Source organism: Hordeum vulgare, chromosome 3H (genome assembly GCF_904849725.1).
Source record: "Hordeum vulgare subsp. vulgare chromosome 3H, MorexV3_pseudomolecules_assembly, whole genome shotgun sequence".
Classification (NCBI taxonomy): Eukaryota; Viridiplantae; Streptophyta; class Magnoliopsida; order Poales; family Poaceae; genus Hordeum; species Hordeum vulgare.
In genome coordinates, this window is record NC_058520.1 from 82729251 (window position 1) to 82752120 (window position 22870).

General features: G+C 45.3%; 1 protein-coding gene across 1 annotated transcript; it reads right to left on the bottom strand.

Moving 5' to 3' along the window:
* Window positions 1-9268: 9268 nt before the first annotated feature.
* On the bottom strand, window positions 9269-10476 carry LOC123439576 (glycine-rich cell wall structural protein-like). Its single transcript, XM_045116271.1, has 3 exons — window positions 10365-10476; window positions 9771-10206; window positions 9269-9668 (listed from the first exon to the last, which is right to left on the bottom strand). The coding sequence occupies exons 2-3, from the start codon at window positions 10195-10197 to the stop codon at window positions 9547-9549; spliced, it is 549 nt and encodes a 182-aa protein (XP_044972206.1). The 5' UTR covers window positions 10198-10206; window positions 10365-10476; the 3' UTR covers window positions 9269-9546.
* Between the last annotated feature and the right edge of the window lie 12394 nt (window positions 10477-22870).

Here is a 22870-nt window from a genome sequence, read left to right on the forward strand (position 1 = left end):
GGATGAGAATCAGATAGTCCTATAATAAAAATCAATTGGTTTGGCATATCTCATGAACATCTAGGCACCTTTATATTATCTTACATGAGGAGTACAAGCCCACATCATGAGTATGTTGGTTTATACCCAAATGGCCTTAGATTCCGGAAGAAATTTTTTGACAGTATTGACCACCTTGTGTCATATTTTCAAGAACATATTGACTAAACACCACCTCATGCTGGCCCTTTAATGCGAAATGTTGCAGAAATGATACCTATGAAAATTAACTTGATAGAACTATTTGTCACTCTTTGGTGAATATCTATATAATCAAACATTGCATTCATATAAGCATTCACTCTAGCAAGCATTCTAGCAATCAAAATACAATCAGTGAATAAACAAATAAATAAAACAATAAAGTTATTAGGTTAACAAAAAGTATTTTATAATATTCTTCAATAGCAAAAAGATCAACTAGAAAGCTTTTATAAAACTCTAGTTATGATCAAAATAATATAAACTTAAAATTATATAAAATTTATCCAAACTAGGCATGCACATAGCTTTTATAAAACACTAGTTATAGAACTCTAGGAATGCACATAGCTTCTTAAAAACTTCAATAGAAAATAGAATTAAATGAAAAGTAGGCATGTATGCAAGTGCTTAAAAGAAAACTAAAACTAAAATATCCTAAAAAGGTCTAAAACCAAAAATAGGAAAAATGGATTTAGTCTCGCTTGTGGCTACAACCGGGACTAAAGGCCAACCTTTATTCCTGGACGGAACCACCAACCGGGACTAATGCCCTAGGTTTCACGCCCTTTGCGCTGTTGAAATATAGCTTTTGTCCCGGTTGGTGGCTCCGACCGGGACTAAAAAGGGAGGCCTTTAGTCCCGGTTGTGGCCACCAACCGGGACTAAAGACTAGGGTATTTAACCGCGCCTTCTCCCCTCCCCCAATCTTCCTCTCCAATCCTTCCCTGACGCCGCGCCAAACCCCCACACCACCACGGCGCTAGGCTGCCGGAGATCGTCGTCGCCTCCGAGCCGTCCCCGAGCCCGCCTACCGTCGCTGGACCTCCTCTCCCTCCTCCTCGAGCATTGTCGCCCCCGCTCCTCGTCGCCTTGAGCTCCTTCTCCCAACACCCTCTCCCTGTTGGCCACCATGGGCTGAAGCTCGTCGGTGCCGTTGTTCCCCTCTCATCCTATCCCCCACATGCCCTCCCTGCGGTCACAGCCGCCCGCGCCGACGCTGACGCCGACGCCGCCCACGCTCAGGCAGCACAAAACCATACTTCTGCATTATAATTATGTTTTTCTTGTTTATGATATATATATGATGCACTGATGTGAAGTTTGGTTCTTGAATTAGGATGCCTCTTGGTACTCGTGTTTTGTTGTGCGAACATGTGTATATGTAAAGTATATGCAATATATCATATGTGATGCCTCATTATATACTTATTGTTTCGATTTTTCATGCTTTAAGAGAAACGCTAAATAAGGTTTAACTCCGTTATAGCCTTCCATACCTTGGTCAAGTCGCCCCTAAATGGCATAGCCCGGTATTTAAAACATTGGTTTTGCATGTCAAAAGAACTAGAGTTTAGTGGGATCACCTATTTAGATATACTAGATGGTAACCTGCACATTGTTGCAGAATTGTTTTGCCATACATTTCGATGCGATTTGATTATTTGTAGTTGTAAAATGTCTAGCATAATAGAATGCAAATTCTCATGCATGTTTTAGTTAAAAAAAATCAAAATTCAAACTTTTTAATTTAAAAAAAAAAAGAAAAAATTCTACCCGTAACCAACGATGTTTTTATCTAAAGGCGACGATGCCCGTCCCGCACCCTCATCGTCGACTCGGTGGAGACAACCAGTTTGAGAGGCGCCATGTTCGGGACTCGGCTCCGCTGGGATAGCATTGGAAGGTGCTACCTTTCGGGGCGCGCGGCTTGGTTTGGAATCAGGGTCTCGTTGTGGACCCGGAGCTTATTTGAGGGCAGTCGCGTGGACCACTGTCGGTGCAGAGGGAGCGGCGCACCTGATGAGGTGGTACGTCGCCGTGTCATAGAGGAGGACGAGCACGTCCGTCGCTACATGGTTGCGTTGGATGTGAGGTTCTTCAATACCTGGTAGAATCTTCACGGATCTCACCCGAGCTATGATCCTGTGATGGTTTCTTTTCTTTGGTTGTCCACCGTCCGTGGCTCACGAACCGTGAGTCAACTGGATTATTCGATAATATTCAAGATGTATTAGTGATATTATATAATAATATTTGATATGTATTAGTGATAATGTTCGATAATATTCGATGATGAATTAACTAGATTATTCGGTATAACTCGAGTTGTATTAGTGATATTATATGATCATATTCGATATGTATTAGTGATAATATTAGATGATGCATTAACTGTATTTTTTGAGATGTATTAGTGATATTATATGATAATGTTATATGAAGAGTCCCCGATGATCGCCGGTGATATTTTATGATGATCCTGCTAAAAAATTAATCCTCCTCACCATCCCTCGCCCCTCAGATCGAACCTTGCCGACGACTGACTACTATTATTCAGTTTTTGCATTAAATACTAAAATGTTAATCCTAAAATCAATGAGCATTAAGGAAAAAATTGCCACCGATTTTTAATCTTAGAATCATGAACACAGGAAATATCGTCGTCCGACGGCGATAGGATCGCTAAGTGTCATTTTTGCTCGGATGACAAAGATATATCTAACCGTTATCTTCACCTAGACAACGGTACGTCATTCACCGTCAAGCTACACGATGACTTTGAGATTTTTACGATATGTAAAGACGACATGTAGTTTTTATTAATTTTCTTTTGTACAATTCGACTGGTGCATCTTCTGCCATGCAAGATTTGTTGACTTGGACAAGTTTCATTTCAAAGAGAAGGAAGTACAGAGCCTAAGATAGCTCACCTAAGAACAGAGCATTTCACTTTTGTTTTTAAGGTAAAAAATGAAGAAGATCATACATATTTTGGTTGTTCTAATTGAAGAGCATTTTGCAAGGCGTATGGGTTGGATGAGGACATGAACATTATCTTCGATCTTGGTAATGATGATGTTCGTGATAATAATATATAAATATGGGTGCATGCCGAGGATGATTTGATTCCAGTTGTACCTTCAGGTGCGTTTGTCAACAGATTTGTTAGGAAATTTATATTGATTATTAAAAAGTATCTGGTACTCATCCCGACTAAATTTCTTCATTTTCAGTTATTAACTTATTTTCCTACTACAAAAACTACACGATGGATAATAGATCAGACCTACTATAGTTATTGCTCCGAGCTTACTTGATTGGAAAAAATCATCTCATCTCATTTATTCATGATGTTGAGTATCATGCTAAATATAACATGACTCACAACATTTATCATGGCTATGTGCCACTAGTGCACGAGTTGAATCATTATAATATCACTTCATACAACTTTGTAAGAATTTTTTTACCATTGCATCGCTGGTCCATCTTTTTCATACAATGTTCTTAAGCAAAACTACTCTAGTTAACTATGTTATTATTACTTATATTCTTCAACATGTACTCGTGCCAGAGACCGTGTCTAAATGGATGTTTACCATCGGTGATTTGCATATAGTTAGCTTACGCCCAATGTTGATAAGTTATCCTCGTAAATACAAAATGTCTCATAGTGAAGAAACCCTGAAAATCGAAGGATGGAGCAAGGCAATAAAAGCATCCACTCAACCACTTGGACACAATATCTTGATTGTTGGAGATAGATTGATCAAGCCACAAGTTGAAGATAGGTTGATATATATTCTTCAATATGGAGATGCATGAGTTTACCTTTTTATGTTATTTTACCTAGGAGGGAGCAGTAGTTAGTGTTTTTAACTTGTGATAACTTGATCACTTGCTAGTATGATAACAACCAGAATGATGAGCGGTTCACCTTCTTATGCTATTTTACCTAGAATGATAAAAAGTTGATTAAGATAATGATGAGTTGTTATATGACATATACTAGTACAAATTAGATGGATGCAATAGACCAAGTTGAATTAGAGGAAAATACGATGTTACGACGCCACATCGTATTTTCTTCTAATTCAACTTGGTCTATTGTATCCATCTAATTTGTACTGATGTTGGATGTTGTTCTTTCATGATTTATACTGATAGTGTATAAATATATGTAACGCGTTAATCGACCCACACGTTTATGGATAAACCCCCATCTCAAAAATAAAAAATAAAAATTACAACGCGTGACAGGTGCTGACGCATGGCTGCCTTGTAGTCTCCGTCGGTATTATCAATCGGGATTAAAGATCCTCCTACGTGGACGCCCTACAGCAGTCATGCTCCTTTAGTCCGGATTTATAACGCAAACGGGATTAAAAGTTAGGGCCTTTTATTCCGTTTGCTTAGTTCTAGCTGCAGAACCCGTACTAAAGGTCCTTAAATCGATACTGATGTCATGTTTTCTAGTAGTGCTGGTGGCCATGACCGTGCTGTGCATGCCCGCCGTCGTACCCGTGCTCGTAGGCGCCATGGCCTTGCTGCGCATGCCCTCCGTACCCTTGCTCAAAGCTCTGTCCATGGCCGCCGTATCCCTGGTGATAGCCCTGTACGTTTTTTGTTTTTGTTTTTTTGCGTCAATGATAGCCCTGTACGTGGCCATCGCCATAACCGTGCCCCTGGCCGTATGATGATCCGTAGCCGTAGCCGGCTCCGTTAACGAGGCCGGACCCGAAACCCTTCGCGCCGCCGTTGTGGCCGTCGTGGCCTCCACCCATGATCGATTACTAATTACCAACAAATGTAAGAAACTGCTTTTTAATAATTCATTAACTGGTGACAAGTTGCAGAGCTTTTTTTTTTTTTTTAAAGCGAACAAAATGGGTATGCAACCACTCGCGGTCACTTAGGAGAATTACCAGCTAGCACACACGGAGAGATGATAGCTCGGTGATTTGCGTTTGATCTAGCTCGTTACTGCTCAAAAACTGTCGAGAATGCGATCCATTTTATACTCGCGCGGCCTGATTTGGCGACGCGTACCACGCCCGCGTGAACCATGCGCGTCGGTTTAGATTCTTTTTCAATATAATTTAATAATTTGGCGATCAGGTTCGATCCGTATGCTCTCTTCCAAAAGATCGAAAGGTTAGATTCGTTCTTTAAATATTTGACGGTTAGCATGGGTGCAGTGTGTCACGGGACCTGATCCATACGTGCTTTCCGGTTTTCGAATTTGTCTCCCGCCCACTCACAACAATATTTTAGGTCCCTATTTTTTTGTCTTCGCACACTCACAACAATATTTATGTCGATATTTTCTTTGTTTATGAATTTTGTTTCCATCGCCATTTCTAAGAGCAACTCTAGCAGACACCGTATAAATGGTCAAATCCGTAATTTTTTTACGTTTTACAGTTTTGATCGACAAAAGTGTTTAAAACAAAACCGTAAAAATGGTTCAACCCGTAATTTTTTTAAGGAACACTCAAAATCCACACCCGAAATCCTTATATTTGAAGGTTAGAACGTCGAACCGAGGAGGTCCGTATACCGGTCAAACCTCGTCGGAGCAAACACGTCAACGCGGAGTTTGCCAGAATCCACCCTAAACTCGCTGGAATCCATTACTGCACACCAAAAAAGGTCGTTGGACGCCGAAATCGATCGCCGCTGGTTCGAATCTCACGAGCTCGACCTCGTCGTAGCCTCCCATGACCTCAGCCTGGTTGCCGAAATCCCCCCGACACGGCCGGCAAAGGGACATGGCTTGGCCAGCACGGCTGGGAGCGGAGCAGGGCATAGCCGACGGGCGACGGGGCACGGCCAGCGAGGCTGGGTGCGGTCGACATGGTCATGGGGCGCGACCGACGGGCTTGAACGCGGCCAGCATGGCCGGCGCAATCAGCTAGGAGAAGGGGCGGCGACGGCCGGACTGGAGGAAGAAGCTTTTTGTCCAAGTTTTACAAAAAAATTACATTATTTGTTCGTCCATTGCTAAAATTGACCCTTAAATGCCTTTTTCGACCCTTATCCCAGTTTTACAATTTGCGATTTTAAGGGGTCTGCTAGAGGTGCTCTAACATTTTTTGCTATCTCCCGATGCCGCCCCACACCCCCACCCTTCCCTACCCCTAACATTCAATGCGTGGCAACCTAAATTGTTACGTTCATATCTCACCTCCCGCCATCTTAACACTCCGGTAACCAATCATGCTATACTGCTACACACCACCAGTCGACTCTTGGGTTCTTATTGAGCCCTTTATTCATCATTCATACCACGGAGTGATCTTGGCATGTTGTCATGACGCCATCGTCCAAAACTGGAGAAGGAAACAACTTTGCCTCGCTGGAAGGAGACGGACCCTTCCTCACCTTCAAGTGGAGTTCGGGGGATATATATTCTTCGCTGCTTCGCACAGGACCAGTTTGTCGTCGGCTGCCATGATCTTGTATGGTGCTTGGCCGCTACTTCTGCCTTGACCATCTCAAATATAACTGCCCATTATGCCAGCTAGCTGGTCAAGCTCCTCATTACAACTCCCGCCCATCTTCATGTCGATTGCAGGACATGCTTTCCTGCCAAGTGCCTTGCCCCTGCAGTCGCTTGCCTCCAACCCCTCAACATCGAAAACAAACACACATGGGCTTCAGTTGTTGTTCATCCCACCGTGCCTGTGGAGGCTTCTATGACCGATCGCGACATGGCTACTGCTGTTTTGGGGTTGTTGCAAGCTCTCCTTGCAGCACGGGTGGGGGCTCTAAGCATTTAGTTGCAGGTTGTATTTGCATCTCGTTGAACGATATTGATGAGCCCCTTTCACGACATGGTGGTTGCTATGCAGGGTTGGACAACTTAGGTTGCATTCCTTTTGGGGCGATTAGAGGACGCTGATGGAAAGTTTGCCTTCGTGAATTACTCGGTGTTGTTGGCTATCTCCCCCTCTCGTGTGAGCATGAGGAATCTGTGCATCTTCTCCTTGCGGGTGGTAAGGATATCACTTAGGTCGGTGTGGACGGTAGGGCCTTTGAGCTACTCACTACTAGGGAAAATCCTATAGGCACATAGGTAACCGTAGCGCAAGGTAAATGGGCCACGCCAGAACCCAACCCTACAGGTACAACTTAGTAGTAGAGTAGGTAGGCATACCTTTGTACTAGCTAAGGTGGCATAGTCTTAAGGATAATTATCCTGTTTTGGATCTTGTCTTACCTGAGATGATGACATTGTGGCTCCAAGCAATGGCACGGAGCTAACATAGACGACTTCGCCTATTAGATAAGTTCGGGAGGTGTCCACATTGGTTTCCTCTCCAAAGTTGATAATGCCAGATGACCCCTCGCATTCTAATGTCTTCCGAGGCCAACGAGACTCTAGAGGACATTGGCGAGCACAAGACCCAACATCGTCTATCTTGTTCGATGAGTTCTTGAGCAGCTTCAATTGCACTCTGATGCACCTTGTTCCTTGGTCGATGGACCGGTTCATGTGTATATTGAAGGGGGTTCTAAATGTGTCTAGAGGCGTAATGGATGTGCGGATAAGAAGAACAAATATTGCAACATCCGGACTTCCAAGCGCGCTAAATTTAGGTTGGTTGAAGCTTTTGCTGATTTTCCTAAGGGCATGAGCTCAAAGAAAGTCACCGGGGAGGATGTGCAAGAAAAGATGAAATCTTATCTACAGATGTGCAAGAAAAGATGAAATGTTATCTTGTTCGATGAGTTCTTGAGCAGCTTCGATTGCACTCTGATGCACCTTGTTCCTTGGTCGATGGACCGGTTCATGTGTATATTGAAGGGACCTCTAAATGTGTTTAGAGGCGTAATGGATATGCGGATAAGAAGAACAAGTATTGCAACATCCGGACTTCCAAGCGCGCTAAATTTAGGTTGGTTGAAGCTTTTGCTGATTTTCCTAAGGGCATGAGCTCAAAGAAAGTCACCGGGGAGGATGTGCAAGAAAAGATGAAATCTTATCTACAGATGTACAACAAACCGCTCACACCAATAGTGAACCAGCCAATTCGTCCTTGATAGAGGTTAATGTTTGATTAATTTTTCATAAGGTTTAGCGCAAGTGTGGTCTTGAGGTTGCGGAGCTTGACTTGATTGGGTATGCTGTGTTTTTTATTGTCTTGGGCCTACGCACGCTTGTACTCGGTTCGGGTGATGTTCCTTAATTGCTAATCAGGTGTATGTGGTTTTCATTAGCTTTTCTTAATTAACCATTTCCTTTTTGTGGTTTTTGGGTCTGACTTCCTTCATTGGCTGGCCAATTCTTCTTCTTCTTCCTAACGCAATGTTAGAGCTCCCCACCAATTGACGAGTTTCCTAAAAAGAACTGTACCTCGGTACAAGGTTTTTGTTGAGTTGACGAAAAAGACGGAGGCAATACTTTGTTACTCCTTCCTCCTCATCTCTTTCCCCTTCTTAATTTCTGCACTCTTTGTTGTTTTGTTCCCCTACCGGAGTGGCACAAAAGGTGTCACACCCTAAGACTAGTCATAGTGAAAGTAACATAATCAATAACATACATGCTACATAAGCAAAAAAGATGATGTGACAAGCAATTAAAAAAAAGAGAGATAAATAAATTAACATACTATGTTACCATCACATAACGGTTCCTAATAACAGATGAGTCTATAAAATAATAAATAAAAATGTCTATGTTACTATAACTATGACACTATCCACTATAAAGGTAATAACATAACCTAGTAACATATGCATGCTACTATATTCTAAATTACTCTTCACTATGACTAGCCTAAGGCTGGCCATAATGGTGGTATCATAGCTCATATCATACCCTCGGAAATAGCAAACAGGATGATGTGACAGAGAATTAAAGAAAAGAGAAAGGGTTAGAGTAGTAACATGGATAGATATTGTATCATGTTAAATATTATGCTATTTTATGTTATGCATAATAATAAATAAGATCATATATGATATTATGCAGTTTAAAGGTAGTATCATACACATGTATCATATGCATGATGCTACTACATTATACTTTTCATTACAAAGGCTTTTTCAATGCATCGTCTTTTAACGCGTTATCATAGGAGGTATAAAAACTTAAGAGACGACCACAATGCATTGTTTCTTTTTTGTTGTGTCAAAATGTAATGATCGGGGCTGATGCATACATGCGATTCGTCCAGTATTGTTTTGCCTAAAGCTACAACCAACATTTTCTCCTTCATTAACTACGATGCAACATTAGTAAATCAACGAACATTTGGTAGGAACTTCTATTTTTTCCATCAGTACACACGGGCCGAGCACGGCGGTACATATACCTTGTATTTCATCAGTACAGTGAACACGATTTTTTCGTCACACAGACTTATTACGTCACCACACACATCATTACCGGCTGAAACGAAAGCATATCACACACCATGCGTAGCTCTTATTTAGGTAGTACGGAGAGCATGGTTAATGATCAACTAAGGCATGTCATGGAGGCGCGCACGCACGTAGGCACCTGCCGCGCCCACTTCACCTGATCCAGCTGCTGCCGTGCTTGCCGCCATGGTACTTCCCGCCGTGCTTGCCGCCGTGGTACTTCCCGCCGTGGTGGTGCCCGCCGCCATGCCCGGTGTGGTACGATCCCATGTGACCTGCACCCACGAATGAGCACGTTTTATGTGTCCCGTACGTCTCAAATTTGACAGTGGATGCATGCAGGTGCAAGATATACTATACTCCGGCTAGTTAATTACCCTGGTGAGCCCCGTGAGAGGGGTAGGCGGCCGGCGCGTAGCCGTGCGCCTGGTAGCCGCCGTGCGGAGGGTAGGCGCCGGCGGCAGGAGGGTACCCGAGCTGCGCGTGACCGCCGCCGTATCCGTGCTGCTGCACGTGTCCTCCGTACCCGTGCTCGTGGCCATGACCGTGCTGTGCATGTCCGCCGCCGTACCCGTGCTCGTAGCCGCCGTGCCCGTGCTGCGTATGTCCGCCGTACCCGTGCTCGTAGCTCTGTGCATGGCTGCCATATCCCTGCTGGTAGCCCTGTACATGGCCACCGCCGTAGCCGTGCCCCTGGCCGTACGATGATCCGTAGCCGTGGCCTTTCCCGCCGCCGACGAGGCCGGACACGAAGCCCTTCACGCCGCCGTTGTGGCCGCCGTGCATGTCGTGGCCTCCACCCATGCTTCCAAACTAGTAGCAAGAAAAAGGTAAATTATTTAACGATCAACCGTTGGTACTTTGTCAGCTCCCGTTATAATCACAAGGAACAGTAAGCACAACCAAAACCCGAGCTACAAGCTTGTAAAAGCGGGGCGAAAATTTATAAGAAACTACTCGTGATCACTTACGAGAATTAGCAGCACACACGCTAAGATGATACTACAACACAAGACAACTCGATGCCTTGTGTTTGATCTAGCTCGGTGCTGCCGAAAACTGTGTGGCCTGCATCCCCTTTTATACTCGATCGTGCAGCCGCTTTCGACGTGTAAGCACGCACTTCGGGCAAGCGCCGAATCTGCACTGCGCGGGCGCGCACTGCCCGGCCTTACAGCTGCGGGCAGGGTAGTGGTTGATGATCAGGTTCGATTCGTATGCTCTCTTCCAATATTGACAGGTTCGATTCCTTTTTTATTTTCTTTTTTGGGAAAAATACATTATTGAAGGAAAATGTTTGTTTTCCACCGAATGAAAACAGTTTTGCGTAAATCGGTCCCCTATGCGACACATGTCTCCTGCTTCATCAAGTCCACCACATCCCCTCGAGCCTTATCTCTTCCACATGAACGCTCGTCCATTCGTTTTCACTCTTGTTTTTTTCCTGTGTCCATTGCATGTGGGAGGGAGATGGTACCCATGACGACGCTGATCACCAACAACCGCTGATGCAAACCAGGAGGGAGGACAACAACCGCCGGTGTTGCATCGCAGCACAAAGACCGGAGGTGGGCGTCACTCGCCGCCGGTGATGTTGCTGTTGCATGCTTGCCATGGTTGCTGCTGTTGTGACGCGGCTTCTCTGTCAACTCTGGCTACAGTAGTGCACCGTTAGTGTTTTCGATGTTGTGTTGGAGCTTCGCTACGCGCGCCAGGCAGGCAATGGAGCTATGTCCGTGTTGCATTGCAGTGTCAACGGCGCTGCAATGGAGCCCCGTCTGCGCATCGCCGGGGTTGTTAGGCTGCAATGGAGGTCCGCTGGTGTTGCATTGGAGCCTCGTCGACGCATCACCGGGGTTGTTAGGCTGCAATGGAGCTCCATCGTTGCTGCATTGGAGCGTCATTGGTAGTACAATGGAGCTTCATCGGCGTCGCCGATGTTGTGTTGCAGTTTTGTCTCGCCGCTGGTGATTGCAACGGAGCTTCGCCGGGGAGATCAGGAGGAGGGTACCATGATGCAGGTTTCTTATTATGCAGCAGGGTGGATGTGAGAGGAAGGAAAAAGAAGACTGTTGAGCGGGGTGGATGCGAGAGAAAGAAGGAAGAATACTGTTGCGGGATCGGACAACCTATGTGCGCCTAATCAGACGGCTGGGCACGTGACTGATATTTTCCAAAGATCAGTCGGTTGATCCGTAGCAGCCGTCTTGGTGTGTCGCAGCCCGATCTGGCCATGTGTGTTGCACTTTCTTTTAATGGAAAGTTGCACCTGATTCTGCACATACTTTTTGGTGGCATTTGCCTTCCACTCAAGTTATTTTTTGCACGAGAAAACATTGTGTCCCACTCACATCAGAATCCTATATCAGGTTTTATTTCTTCCTTAATTCCCTTTTGACTACTTATCCATCACCACCTTATATTTATTAAGATTCGCAAAAAATGGGCCTCATACACATCGGGGGGTGATGTTTAGAAAACATTTGCCACCTTGGTAGTTGTAGGATCGTAAGCTCGATAACCATCCGACCTATCATTCATTCTGATGTATCTCATAGGCTTCTACCGTCTGTCTGAAGGCACTCATGCTGGCTTCGACAAACAGCGCATTGCGTCCTATTGGAACTCAGCTGATAACAAATGTAGATACCGCCTGGTTAAGTGGAGACTTATGTGCAAACCAAAAAGGGATCGGAGGTCTCGGCATCATCAATACCTTCGTCGTGAATACCTTCCTTATTGTCAAATGGTGGTGGAGGATCTTTAATACACCTGATGGTACGTTGTGGCGTGACATTCTCAAGGCTAAATACCTTCCCTCTCGCAATGCTATGTGTGCTTCTGCGGCTGGTGGTTCCCAGTTCTAATGTGAACTGGTTAGGGTGAGGGGTACTTTCCGTTCTCATGTTAAGTTTGTGGTTGGTAATGGTGAATCTTTCTGTTTCTGGACCTACTTGTGGTGTGGTGATTCTCCCCTACATATTTCTTTTCCTACTATTTTCTTACGTTTCTTTTCTGAAGATTTCCATCTCGGATATCGCCCAATTTGACTGGGATCTTCAACTTTGTCGTACGCTTTCTCTCGAAGAGTTGAATCAATGGCAGCAGCTTGCTGCTCTGTTTCCCCAGCTCTCGGAGAATGCAGGCCAAGTGTCCTAGCGCCACTCGACCTCTAGTTTTTTTTCGTTAAGTCGCTTTATTCCAAGTTGATTGTCGGTTCTCCTTGCTTGATATTCAAGAATATATGGTGTGCCAAGATACCTCTTAAGATAAAAATATTTATGTGGCAAGCCATACGTGGGAGGCTTCCCGCGGTGAACCAGATTCGTAAATGTAATGGGCCCAGTACTGCATTATGTAACCTCTGTAGAGCTAGGAAGGATACTGATCATGTGATCTTCAACTTCCCTGTGGATAAACTTATGTGGGGTTGTATAAGATCGTGGTTGGGTGCTAACTGTTACCCCACTTCTTTTGCTGACCTTCGATCTTGCTCTAGGTCCTTGGCTGGTCAGGATAGACGTCTGCTCTGGTTTGGTTTTGCAGCTATGTCATGGGTTATGTGACCACTAGGAATAAATTTACTATCAAAAACGTATTTCGGTATAAACCATCTGACTGTCTTCTCAAATTGATCTCTTTTCTTCAGCAGTGGAAATTATTGACTAAGGAGCAGGATCGTGGAGTTACTGAAGTACTGATCGCTCGGGTTCATGCTACGATGTCTTCTCTACTTCAGAATGACCATGCCAATGTTGGTTGACATGATCTTTTGGAGTTGGTCTACCCTTTGGGTGTAGGTAGTTGGCCTACGTGCCATTTTCTCGTTGCCATGTCGTGTAACCTTAGTGCCTTAAAACTCGTAATATATGGTTGTCTGCTTCTAATCTGCGTGGTGGCTTTATTCATAAAGTTGGACATATGCCTTTTCTCTAAAAAAATAACCATCTGATCTTCTTTCAGTGAGCATGCATCAACCTTTGCAACAATGCTTGTGTTGCAGTCGATGCTTTGCAACGCGTTCCTTGTTGCGCTCCTCACGAACCATTTTTTTGAAATAAGGGCTATGTTTCATAAACAAGACCTATGTTGCGGAAAAAACTTCGTTGTTGCTCTCTTTGCAGCAAACTATCGTTGCGCTCATTCGCTCCGCAACAAGAGGCTTGTTGGAGAAACAATAAGAAAACTTGCAATTAGTGGTCGTTCGTCGTTCCCATTTGTAACAATGTCGTTGTTGTAGAAATTTGTCTCGCAACAACATGATCACTGACGATGAAAACCGAAGAAGGTTCTGATGAAGGCCATGCCTTCAAGAGCTTGTCCTGGTTGGGGAAGGGAGGACTGGTATGGGAGAAGAAGAAAAGAGGAGGAAAAAAGGATGGCGACGAAGGTCTGCCTTGCTGGTGAACTACGACTGATGGCGCGGAATGGTGGCGAGAGGAGCGCGCATGGCATGGTGTGTGCCTCCCGTTCGTGGAGCCGGGAGAGAAACAAAATAAAATATGGGAAGGAGATGTGATATGTGAAATTTATAGATAAGGGTGTGTGATGTGCGGGCCCATGGGGACACGTGTCGGTCGAGAGAGGAGGTCGGCGGAGGAGGCCGGTTGAACACGATCATTTCCCGAAAATAAATCACCACCTTATTTCCAAGAAACTTTGCACGTCTCTCTTTGGATTCCTTTAAGTCCCCAACACTCGTAGCATGGTAATTCCCCATGCCACGCTTCGTTTCAATCTGCAAATTGTTGGGGAACGTCGCATGGGAAACAAAAATTTTCCTACGCGCACGAAGACCTATCATGGTGAAGTCCATCTACGAGAGGGGATGAGTGATCTACGTACCCTTGTAGATCGTACAGCAGAAGCGATAAGAGATCGCGGTTGATGTAGTGGAACGTCCTCACGTCCCTCGATCCGCCCCGCGAACAATCCCGCGATCAGTCCCACGATCTAGTACCGAACGGACGGCACCTCCGCGTTCAGCACACGTACAGCTCGACGATGATCTCGGCCTTCTTGATCCAGCAAGAGAGACGGAGAGGTAGAAGAGTTCTCCGGCAGCGTGACGGCGCTCCGGAGGTTGGTGATGATCTTGTCTCAGCAGGGCTCCGCCCGAGCTCCGCAGAAACACGATCTAGAGGAAAAACTATGGAGGTATGTGGTCGGGCAGCCGTGAGAAAGTCGTCTCAAATCTGCCCTAAAAGCCCCATATATATAGGAGGAGGGAGGGGGACCTTGCCTTGGGGTCCAAGGGACCCCAAGGGGGTCGGCCGAGCCAGGGGGGAGGACTCTCCCCCCCCAAACCGAGTCCTACTTGGTTTGGTGGGAGGGAGTCCTTCCCCCTTCCCACTTCCTCTTTTTTTTTTCTTCCTTTGATTTTTGTTCCTTGGCGCATAGGACTTGGTGGGCTGTCCCACCAGCCCACTAAGGGCTGGTGTGACCCCCCCAAATACCTATGGGCTTCCCCGGAGTGGGTTGCCCCCCTCCGGTGAACCCCCGGAACCCATTCGTCATTCCCGGTACATTCCCGGTAACTCCGAAAACCTTCCGGTAATCAAATGAGGTCATCCTATATATCAATCTTCGTTTCCGGACCATTCCGGAAACCCTCGTGACGTCCGTGATCTCATCCGGGACTCCGAACAACATTCGGTAACCAACCATATAACTCAAATACGCATAAAACAACGTCGAACCTTAAGTGTGCAGACCCTGCGGGTTCGAGAACTATGTAGACATGACCCGAGAGACTCCTCGGTCAATATCCAATAGCGGGACCTGGATGCCCATATTGGATCCTACATATTCTACGAAGATCTTATCGTTTGAACCTCAGTGCCAAGGATTCGTATAATCCCGTATGTCATTCCCTTTGTCCTTCGGTATGTTACTTGCCCGAGATTCGACCGTCAGTATCCGCATACCTATTTCAATCTCGTTTACCGGCAAGTCTCTTTACTCGTTCCGTAATACAAGATCCCGCAACTTACACTAAGTTACATTGCTTGCAAGGCTTGTGTGTGATGTTGTATTACCGAGTGGGCCCTGAGATACCTCTCCGTCACACGGAGTGACAAATCCCAGTCTTGATCCATACTAACTCAACTACCACCTTCGGAGATACCTGTAGAGCATCTTTATAGTCACCCAGTTACGTTGCGACGTTTGATACACACAAAGCATTCCTCCGGTGTCAGTGAGTTATATGATCTCATGGTCATAGGAATAAATACTTGACACGCAGAAAACAGTAGCAACAAAATGACACGATCAACATGCTACGTCTATTAGTTTGGGTCTAGTCCATCACGTGATTCTCCCAATGACGTGATCCAGTTATCAAGCAACAACACCTTGTTCATAATCAGAAGACACTGACTATCATCGATCAACTGGCTAGCCAACTAGAGGCATGCTAGGGACGGTGTTTTGTCTATGTATCCACACATGTAAATGAGTCTTCATTCAATACAATTATAGCATGGATAATAAACTATTATCTTGATACAGGAATTATAATAATAACTATATATTTATTATTGCCTCTAGGGTATAATTCCAACAGTCTCCCACTTGCACTAGAGTCAATAATCTAGCCCTCACATCACCATGTGAATTACATTGTAATAAATCTAACACCCATACAGTTCTGGTGTCGATCATGTTTTGGCCGTGGAAGAGGTTTAGTCAGCGGGTCTGCTACATTCAGATCCGTGTGCACTTTGCATATATTTACGTCCTCCTCCTCGACGTAGTCGCGGATGAGGTTGAAGCGTCGTTTGATGTGTCTGGTCTTCTTGTAAAACCTTGGTTCCTTTGCCAGGGCAATGGCACCAATGTTGTCACAGAACAAGGTTATTGGATCCAGTGCACTTGGCACCACTCCAAGATCCGTCATGAACTGCTTCATCCAGACACCCTCCTTAGCCGCCTCCGAGGCAGCCATGTACTCCGCTTCACATGTAGAATCTGCTACGACGCTTTGCTTGGAACTGCACCAGCTTACTGCACCCCCATTAAGAATAAATACGTATCCGGTTTGCGACTTAGAGTCGTCCGGATCTGCGTCAAAGCTTGCATCGACGTAACCCTTTACGGCGAGCTCTTCGTCACCTCCATACACGAGAAACATCTCCTTAGTCCTTTTCAGGTACTTCAGGATATTCTTGACCGCCGTCCAGTGATCCACTCCTGGATTACTCTGGAACCTGCCTGCCATACTTATGGCCAGGCTAACATCCGGTCTAGTGCACAGCATCGCATACATGATAGAACCTATGGCTGAAGCATAGGGGACGGAGCGCATATGCTCTCTATCTTCATCAGTTGCTGGGCACTGAGTCTTACTCAATCTCGTACCTTGTAACACTGGCAAGAACCCTTTCTTGGACTGTTCCATTTTGAACCTCTTCAAAACTTTATCAAGGTATGTGCTTTGTGAAAGTCCTATCAGGCGTTTTGATCTATCCCTATAGATCTTAATGCCTAGAATGTAAGCAGCTTCTCCTAGGTCCTTCATAGAGAAACTTTTATTCAAGTAACCTTTTATGCTCTCCAAAAGCTCTACGTTGTTTCCAATCAGTAATATGTCATCCACATATAATATTAGAAACGCCACAGAGCTCCCACTCACTTTCTTGTAAATACAAGATTCTCCAACCACTTGTATAAACCCAAATGCTTTGATCACCTCATCAAAGCGTTTGTTCCAACTCCAAGATGCTTGCACCAGTCCATAAATGGATCGCTGGAGCTTGCACACCTTGTCAGCATTTTTAGGATCGACAAAACCTTCGGGTTGCATCATATACAACTCTTCCTTAAGGAAACCGTTAAGGAACGCCGTTTTGACATCCATCTGCCAAATTTCATAATCGAAAAATGCAGCTATTGCTAACATGATTCTAACGGACTTAAGCATCGCTACGGGAGAGAAAGTCTCATCGTAGTCAATTCCTGGAACTTGTGAAAAACCCTTTGCCACAAGTCGAGCTTTATAAACGGTCACATTACCGTCAGCGTCCGTCTTCTTCTTAAAGATCCATTTGTTCCGAATAGCCTTGCGGCCCTCAGGTAGTATCTCCAAAGTCCACACTTTGTTCTCATACATGGATCCTATCTCGGATTTCATGGCTTCTAGCCATTTGTTGGAATCTGGCCCCACCATTGCTTCTTCATAATTTGCAGGTTCATTGTTGTCTAACAACATGATTGATAAGACGGGATTACCGTACCACTCTGGAGCAGCGCGTGATCTCGTCGACCTACGTGGTTCAACAGAAACTTGAACTGGAGTTTCATGATCATCATCATTAACTTCCTCCTCAACCGGCGTCGCAATGACAGAGGTTTCCCCTTGCCCTGCGCCACCATCCAGAGGGATGAGAGGTTCGACAACCTCGTCAAGTTCTATCTTCCTCCCACTCAATTCTCTCGAGAGAAACTCCTTCTCGAGAAAAGTTCCGTTCTTAGCAACAAACACTTTGCCTTCGGATTTGAGATAGAAGGTGTACCCAACTGTCTCTTTTGGGTAACCTATGAAGACGCATTTTTCCGCTTTAGGTTCCAGCTTTTCAGGCTGAAGCTTTTTGACATAAGCATCACATCCCCAAACTTTAAGAAACGACAACTTTGGTCTTTTGCCATACCACAGTTCGTATGGTGTCGTCTCAACGGATTTTGATGGTGCCCTATTTAAAGTGAATGCAGCTGTTGCTAATGCATAACCCCAAAATGATAATGGCAAATCAGTAAGAGACATCATAGATCGCACCATCTCTAACAAAGTACGATTACGACGTTCGGACACACCATTACGCTGTGGTGTTCCAGGCGGTGTTAACTGCGAAAAAATTCCACATTGTCTTAAGTGAGTACCAAACTCGCAACTCAGATACTCACCCCCACGATCAGACCGTAGGAACTTGATCTTCTTGTTACAATGATTTTCCACTTCACTCTGAAATTGTTTGAACTTTTCAAATGTTTCAGACTTGTGTTTCATCAAGTAGACATAACCATATCTACTTAGATCGTCAGTGAAGGTGAGAAAATAACGATATCCGCCGCGTGCCTCCACGCTCATTGGACCACACACATCGGTATGTATGATTTCCAACAAGTCACTTGCACGCTCCATTGTTCCGAAGAACGGAGTCTTAGTCATCTTGCCCATGAGGCATGGTTCGCACGTGTCAAGTGAATCAAAGTCAAGTGACTCCAAAAGTCCATCAGCATGGAGCTTCTTCATGCGCTTTACACCAATATGACCCAAGCGGCAGTGCCACAAAAATATGGCGCTATCATTGTTTACTCTAACTCTTTTGGTCTCAATGTTATGTATATGCGTATCTTTATCAAGATTCAATATGAACAATCCTCTCACATTCGGTGCATGACCATAAAAGATGTTACTCATAGAAATAGAACAACCATTATTCTCAGACTTAAAAGAGTAACCGTCTCGCAATAAACAAGATCCAGATATAATGTTCATGCTCAACGCAGGCACTAAATAACAATGATTTAAGTTCATCACTAATCCCGATGGTAGTTGAAGTGACACGGTGCCGACGGCGATTGCATCAACCTTGGAACCGTTTCCTACGCGCATCGTCACTTCGTCTTTCGCCAGCCTTCGTCTATTCCGCAGTTCCTGCTTCGAGTTGCAAATGTGAGCAACAGAACCGGTATCGAATACCCAGGCACTACTACGAGAGCTAGTTAAGTACACATCAATAACATGTATATCAAATATACCTGATTTTTCTTTGCCCGCCTTCTTATCTGCCAGATACTTGGGGCAATTGCGCTTCCAGTGACCCATACCCTTGCAATAGAAGCACTCTGTTTCAGGCTTAGGTCCAGCCTTGGGTTTCTTCGGCGGATTGGCAACCGGCTTGCCGCTCTTCTTCGAATTTCCCTTCTTGCCTTTGCCGTTTCTCTTGAAACTAGTGGTCTTGCTTACCATCAACACTTGATGTTCTTTACGGAGTTCAGACTCTGCGACTTTCAGCATCGCAAACAACTCGCCGGGAGACTTGTTCATCCCTTGCATGTTGTAGTTCAACACAAAGCCTTTATAGCTTGGCGGCAGTGATTGGAGGATTCTGTCAGTGATAGCTTCTTGCGGGAGTTCAATCCCCAGTTCAGCTAGACGGTTTGAGTACCCAGACATTTTGAGCACATGTTCACTGACAGATGAGTTTTCCTCCATCTTGCAAGCATAGAATTTATCGGAGGTCTCATACCTCTCGATCCGGGCGTTCTTCTGAAAGATAAACTTCAACTCCTGGAACATCTCAAATGCTCCATGACGCTCAAAGCGACGTTGAAGTCCCGGTTCTAAGCCATACAAGACTGCACATTGAACTATTGAGTAGTCCTCCTTACGCGCTAACCAAGCGTTCTTAACATCCTGATCAGCCGTAGCGGGTGGTTCATCTCCTAGCGCAGCATTAAGGACATAATCCTTCTTTCCAGCTTGTAAGATTAGCTTAAGATTACGAGCCCAGTCTACAAAGTTGCTTCCATCATCTTTCAACTTAGCTTTCTCTAGGAACGTATTAAAATTGAGGATGACACTTGCGTGAGCCATGATCTACAACACAAATATATTCAAAGTGGACTTAGACTATGTTCAAGATAATTAGAGTTCAACTTAATCAAATTATATGCTAAACTCCCACTCAAAAAGTACATCTCTCTAGTCATTTGAGTGGTTCATGATCCACTTACACTATCCCAAGTCCGATCATCACGTGAGTCGAGAGTAGTTTTAGTGGTAAGCATCCCTATGCTAATCATATCAACTATATGATTCATGATCGACCTTTCGGTCTCATGTGTTCCGAGGCCATGTCTGCACATGCTAGGCTCATCAAGCTTAAACCGAGTGTTCCGCGTGCGCAACTGTTTTGCACCCGTTGTATGTGAACGTTGAGTCTATCACACCCGATCATCACGTGGTGTCTCGAAACGACGAACTGTAGCAACGGTGCACAGTCGGGGAGAACACAATTTCGTCTTGAAATTTCAGTGAGAGATCACCTCATAATGCTACCGTCGTTCTAAGCAAAATAAGGTGCATAAAAGGATTAACATCACATGCAATTCATAAGTGACATGATATGGCCATTATCACGTGCTTCTTGATCTCCATCACCAAAGCACCGGCACGATCTTCTTGTCACCGGCGCCACACCATGATCTCCATCATCATGATCTCCATCAACGTGTCGCCATCGGGGTTGTCGTGCTACTTATGCTATCACTACTAAAGCTACATCCTAGCAAAATAGTAAACGCATCTGCAAGCACATATGTTAGTATAAAGACAACCCTATGGCTCCTGCCGGTTGCCGTACCATCGACGTGCAAGTCGATATTTCTATTACAACATGATCATCTCATACATCCAATATATCACATCACATCATTGGCCATATCACATCACAATCATACCCTGCAAAAACAAGTTAGACGTCCTCTAATTTTGTTGTTGCATGTTTTACGTGGTGACCAAGGGTATCTAGTAGGATCGCATCTTACTTACGCAAACACCACAACGGAGATATATAAGTTGCTATTTAACCTCATCCAAGGACCTCCTCGGTCAAATCCGATTCAACTAAAGTTGGAGAAACCATCACTTGCCAGTCATCTTTGAGCAAAGGGGGTTACTCGTAACGATGAAACCAGTCTCTCGTAAGCGTACGAGTAATGTCGGTCCAAGCCGCTTCAATCCAACAATACCGCGGAATCAAGAAAAGACTAAGGAGGGCAGCAAAACGCACATCACCGCCCACAAAACCTTTTGTGTTCTACTCGAGAAGACATCTACGCATGAACCTAGCTCATGATGCCACTGTAGGGGAACGTCGCATGGGAAACAAAAATTTTCCTACGCGCACGAAGACCTATCATGGTGAAGTCCATCTACGAGAGGGGATGAGTGATCTACGTACCCTTGTAGATCGTACAGCAGAAGCGATAAGAGATCGCGGTTGATGTAGTGGAACGTCCTCACGTCCCTCGATCCGCCCCGCGAACAATCCCGCGATCAGTCCCACGATCTAGTACCGAACGGACGGCACCTCCGCGTTCAGCACACGTACAGCTCGACGATGATCTCGGCCTTCTTGATCCAGCAAGAGAGACGGAGAGGTAGAAGAGTTCTCCGGCAGCGTGACGGCGCTCCGGAGGTTGGTGATGATCTTGTCTCAGCAGGGCTCCGCCCGAGCTCCGCAGAAACACGATCTAGAGGAAAAACTATGGAGGTATGTGGTCGGGCAGCCGTGAGAAAGTCATCTCAAATCTGCCCTAAAAGCCCCATATATATAGGAGGAGGGAGGGGGACCTTGCCTTGGGGTCCAAGGGAACCCAAGGGGGTCGGCCGAGCCAGGGGGGAGGACTCTCCCCCCCCAAACCGAGTCCTACTTGGTTTGGTGGGAGGGAGTCCTTCCCCCTTCCCACTTCCTCTTTTTTTTTTCTTCCTTTGATTTTTGTTCCTTGGCGCATAGGACTTGGTGGGCTGTCCCACCAGCCCACTAAGGGCTGGTGTGACCCCCCCAAATACCTATGGGCTTCCCCGGAGTGGGTTGCCCCCCTCCGGTGAACCCCCGGAACCCATTCGTCATTCCCGGTACATTCCCGGTAACTCCGAAAACCATCCGGTAATCAAATGAGGTCATCCTATATATCAATCTTCGTTTCCGGACCATTCCGGAAACCCTCGTGACGTCCGTGATCTCATCCGGGACTCCGAACAACATTCGGTAACCAACCATATAACTCAAATACGCATAAAACAACGTCGAACCTTAAGTGTGCAGACCCTGCTGGTTCGAGAACTATGTAGACATGACCCGAGAGACTCCTCGGTCAATATCCAATAGCGGGACCTGGATGCCCATATTGGATCCTACATATTCTACGAAGATCTTATCGTTTGAACCTCAGTGCCAAGGATTCGTATAATCCCGTATGTCATTCCCTTTGTCCTTCGGTATGTTACTTGCCCGAGATTCGACCGTCAGTATCCGCATACCTATTTCAATCTCGTTTACCGACAAGTCTCTTTACTCGTTCCGTAATACAAGATCCCGCAACTTACACTAAGTTACATTGCTTGCAAGGCTTGTGTGTGATGTTGTATTACCGAGTGGGCCCTGAGATACCTCTCCGTCACACGGAGTGACAAATCCCAGTCTTGATCCATACTAACTCAACTACCACCTTCGGAGATACCTGTAGAGCATTCCTCCGGTGTCAGTGAGTTATATGATCTCATGGTCATAGGAATAAATACTTGACACGCAGAAAACAGTAGCAACAAAATGACACGATCAACATGCTACGTCTATTAGTTTGGGTCTAGTCCATCACGTGATTCTCCCAATGACGTGATCCAGTTATCAAGCAACAACACCTTGTTCATAATCAGAAGACACTGACTATCATCGATCAACTGGCT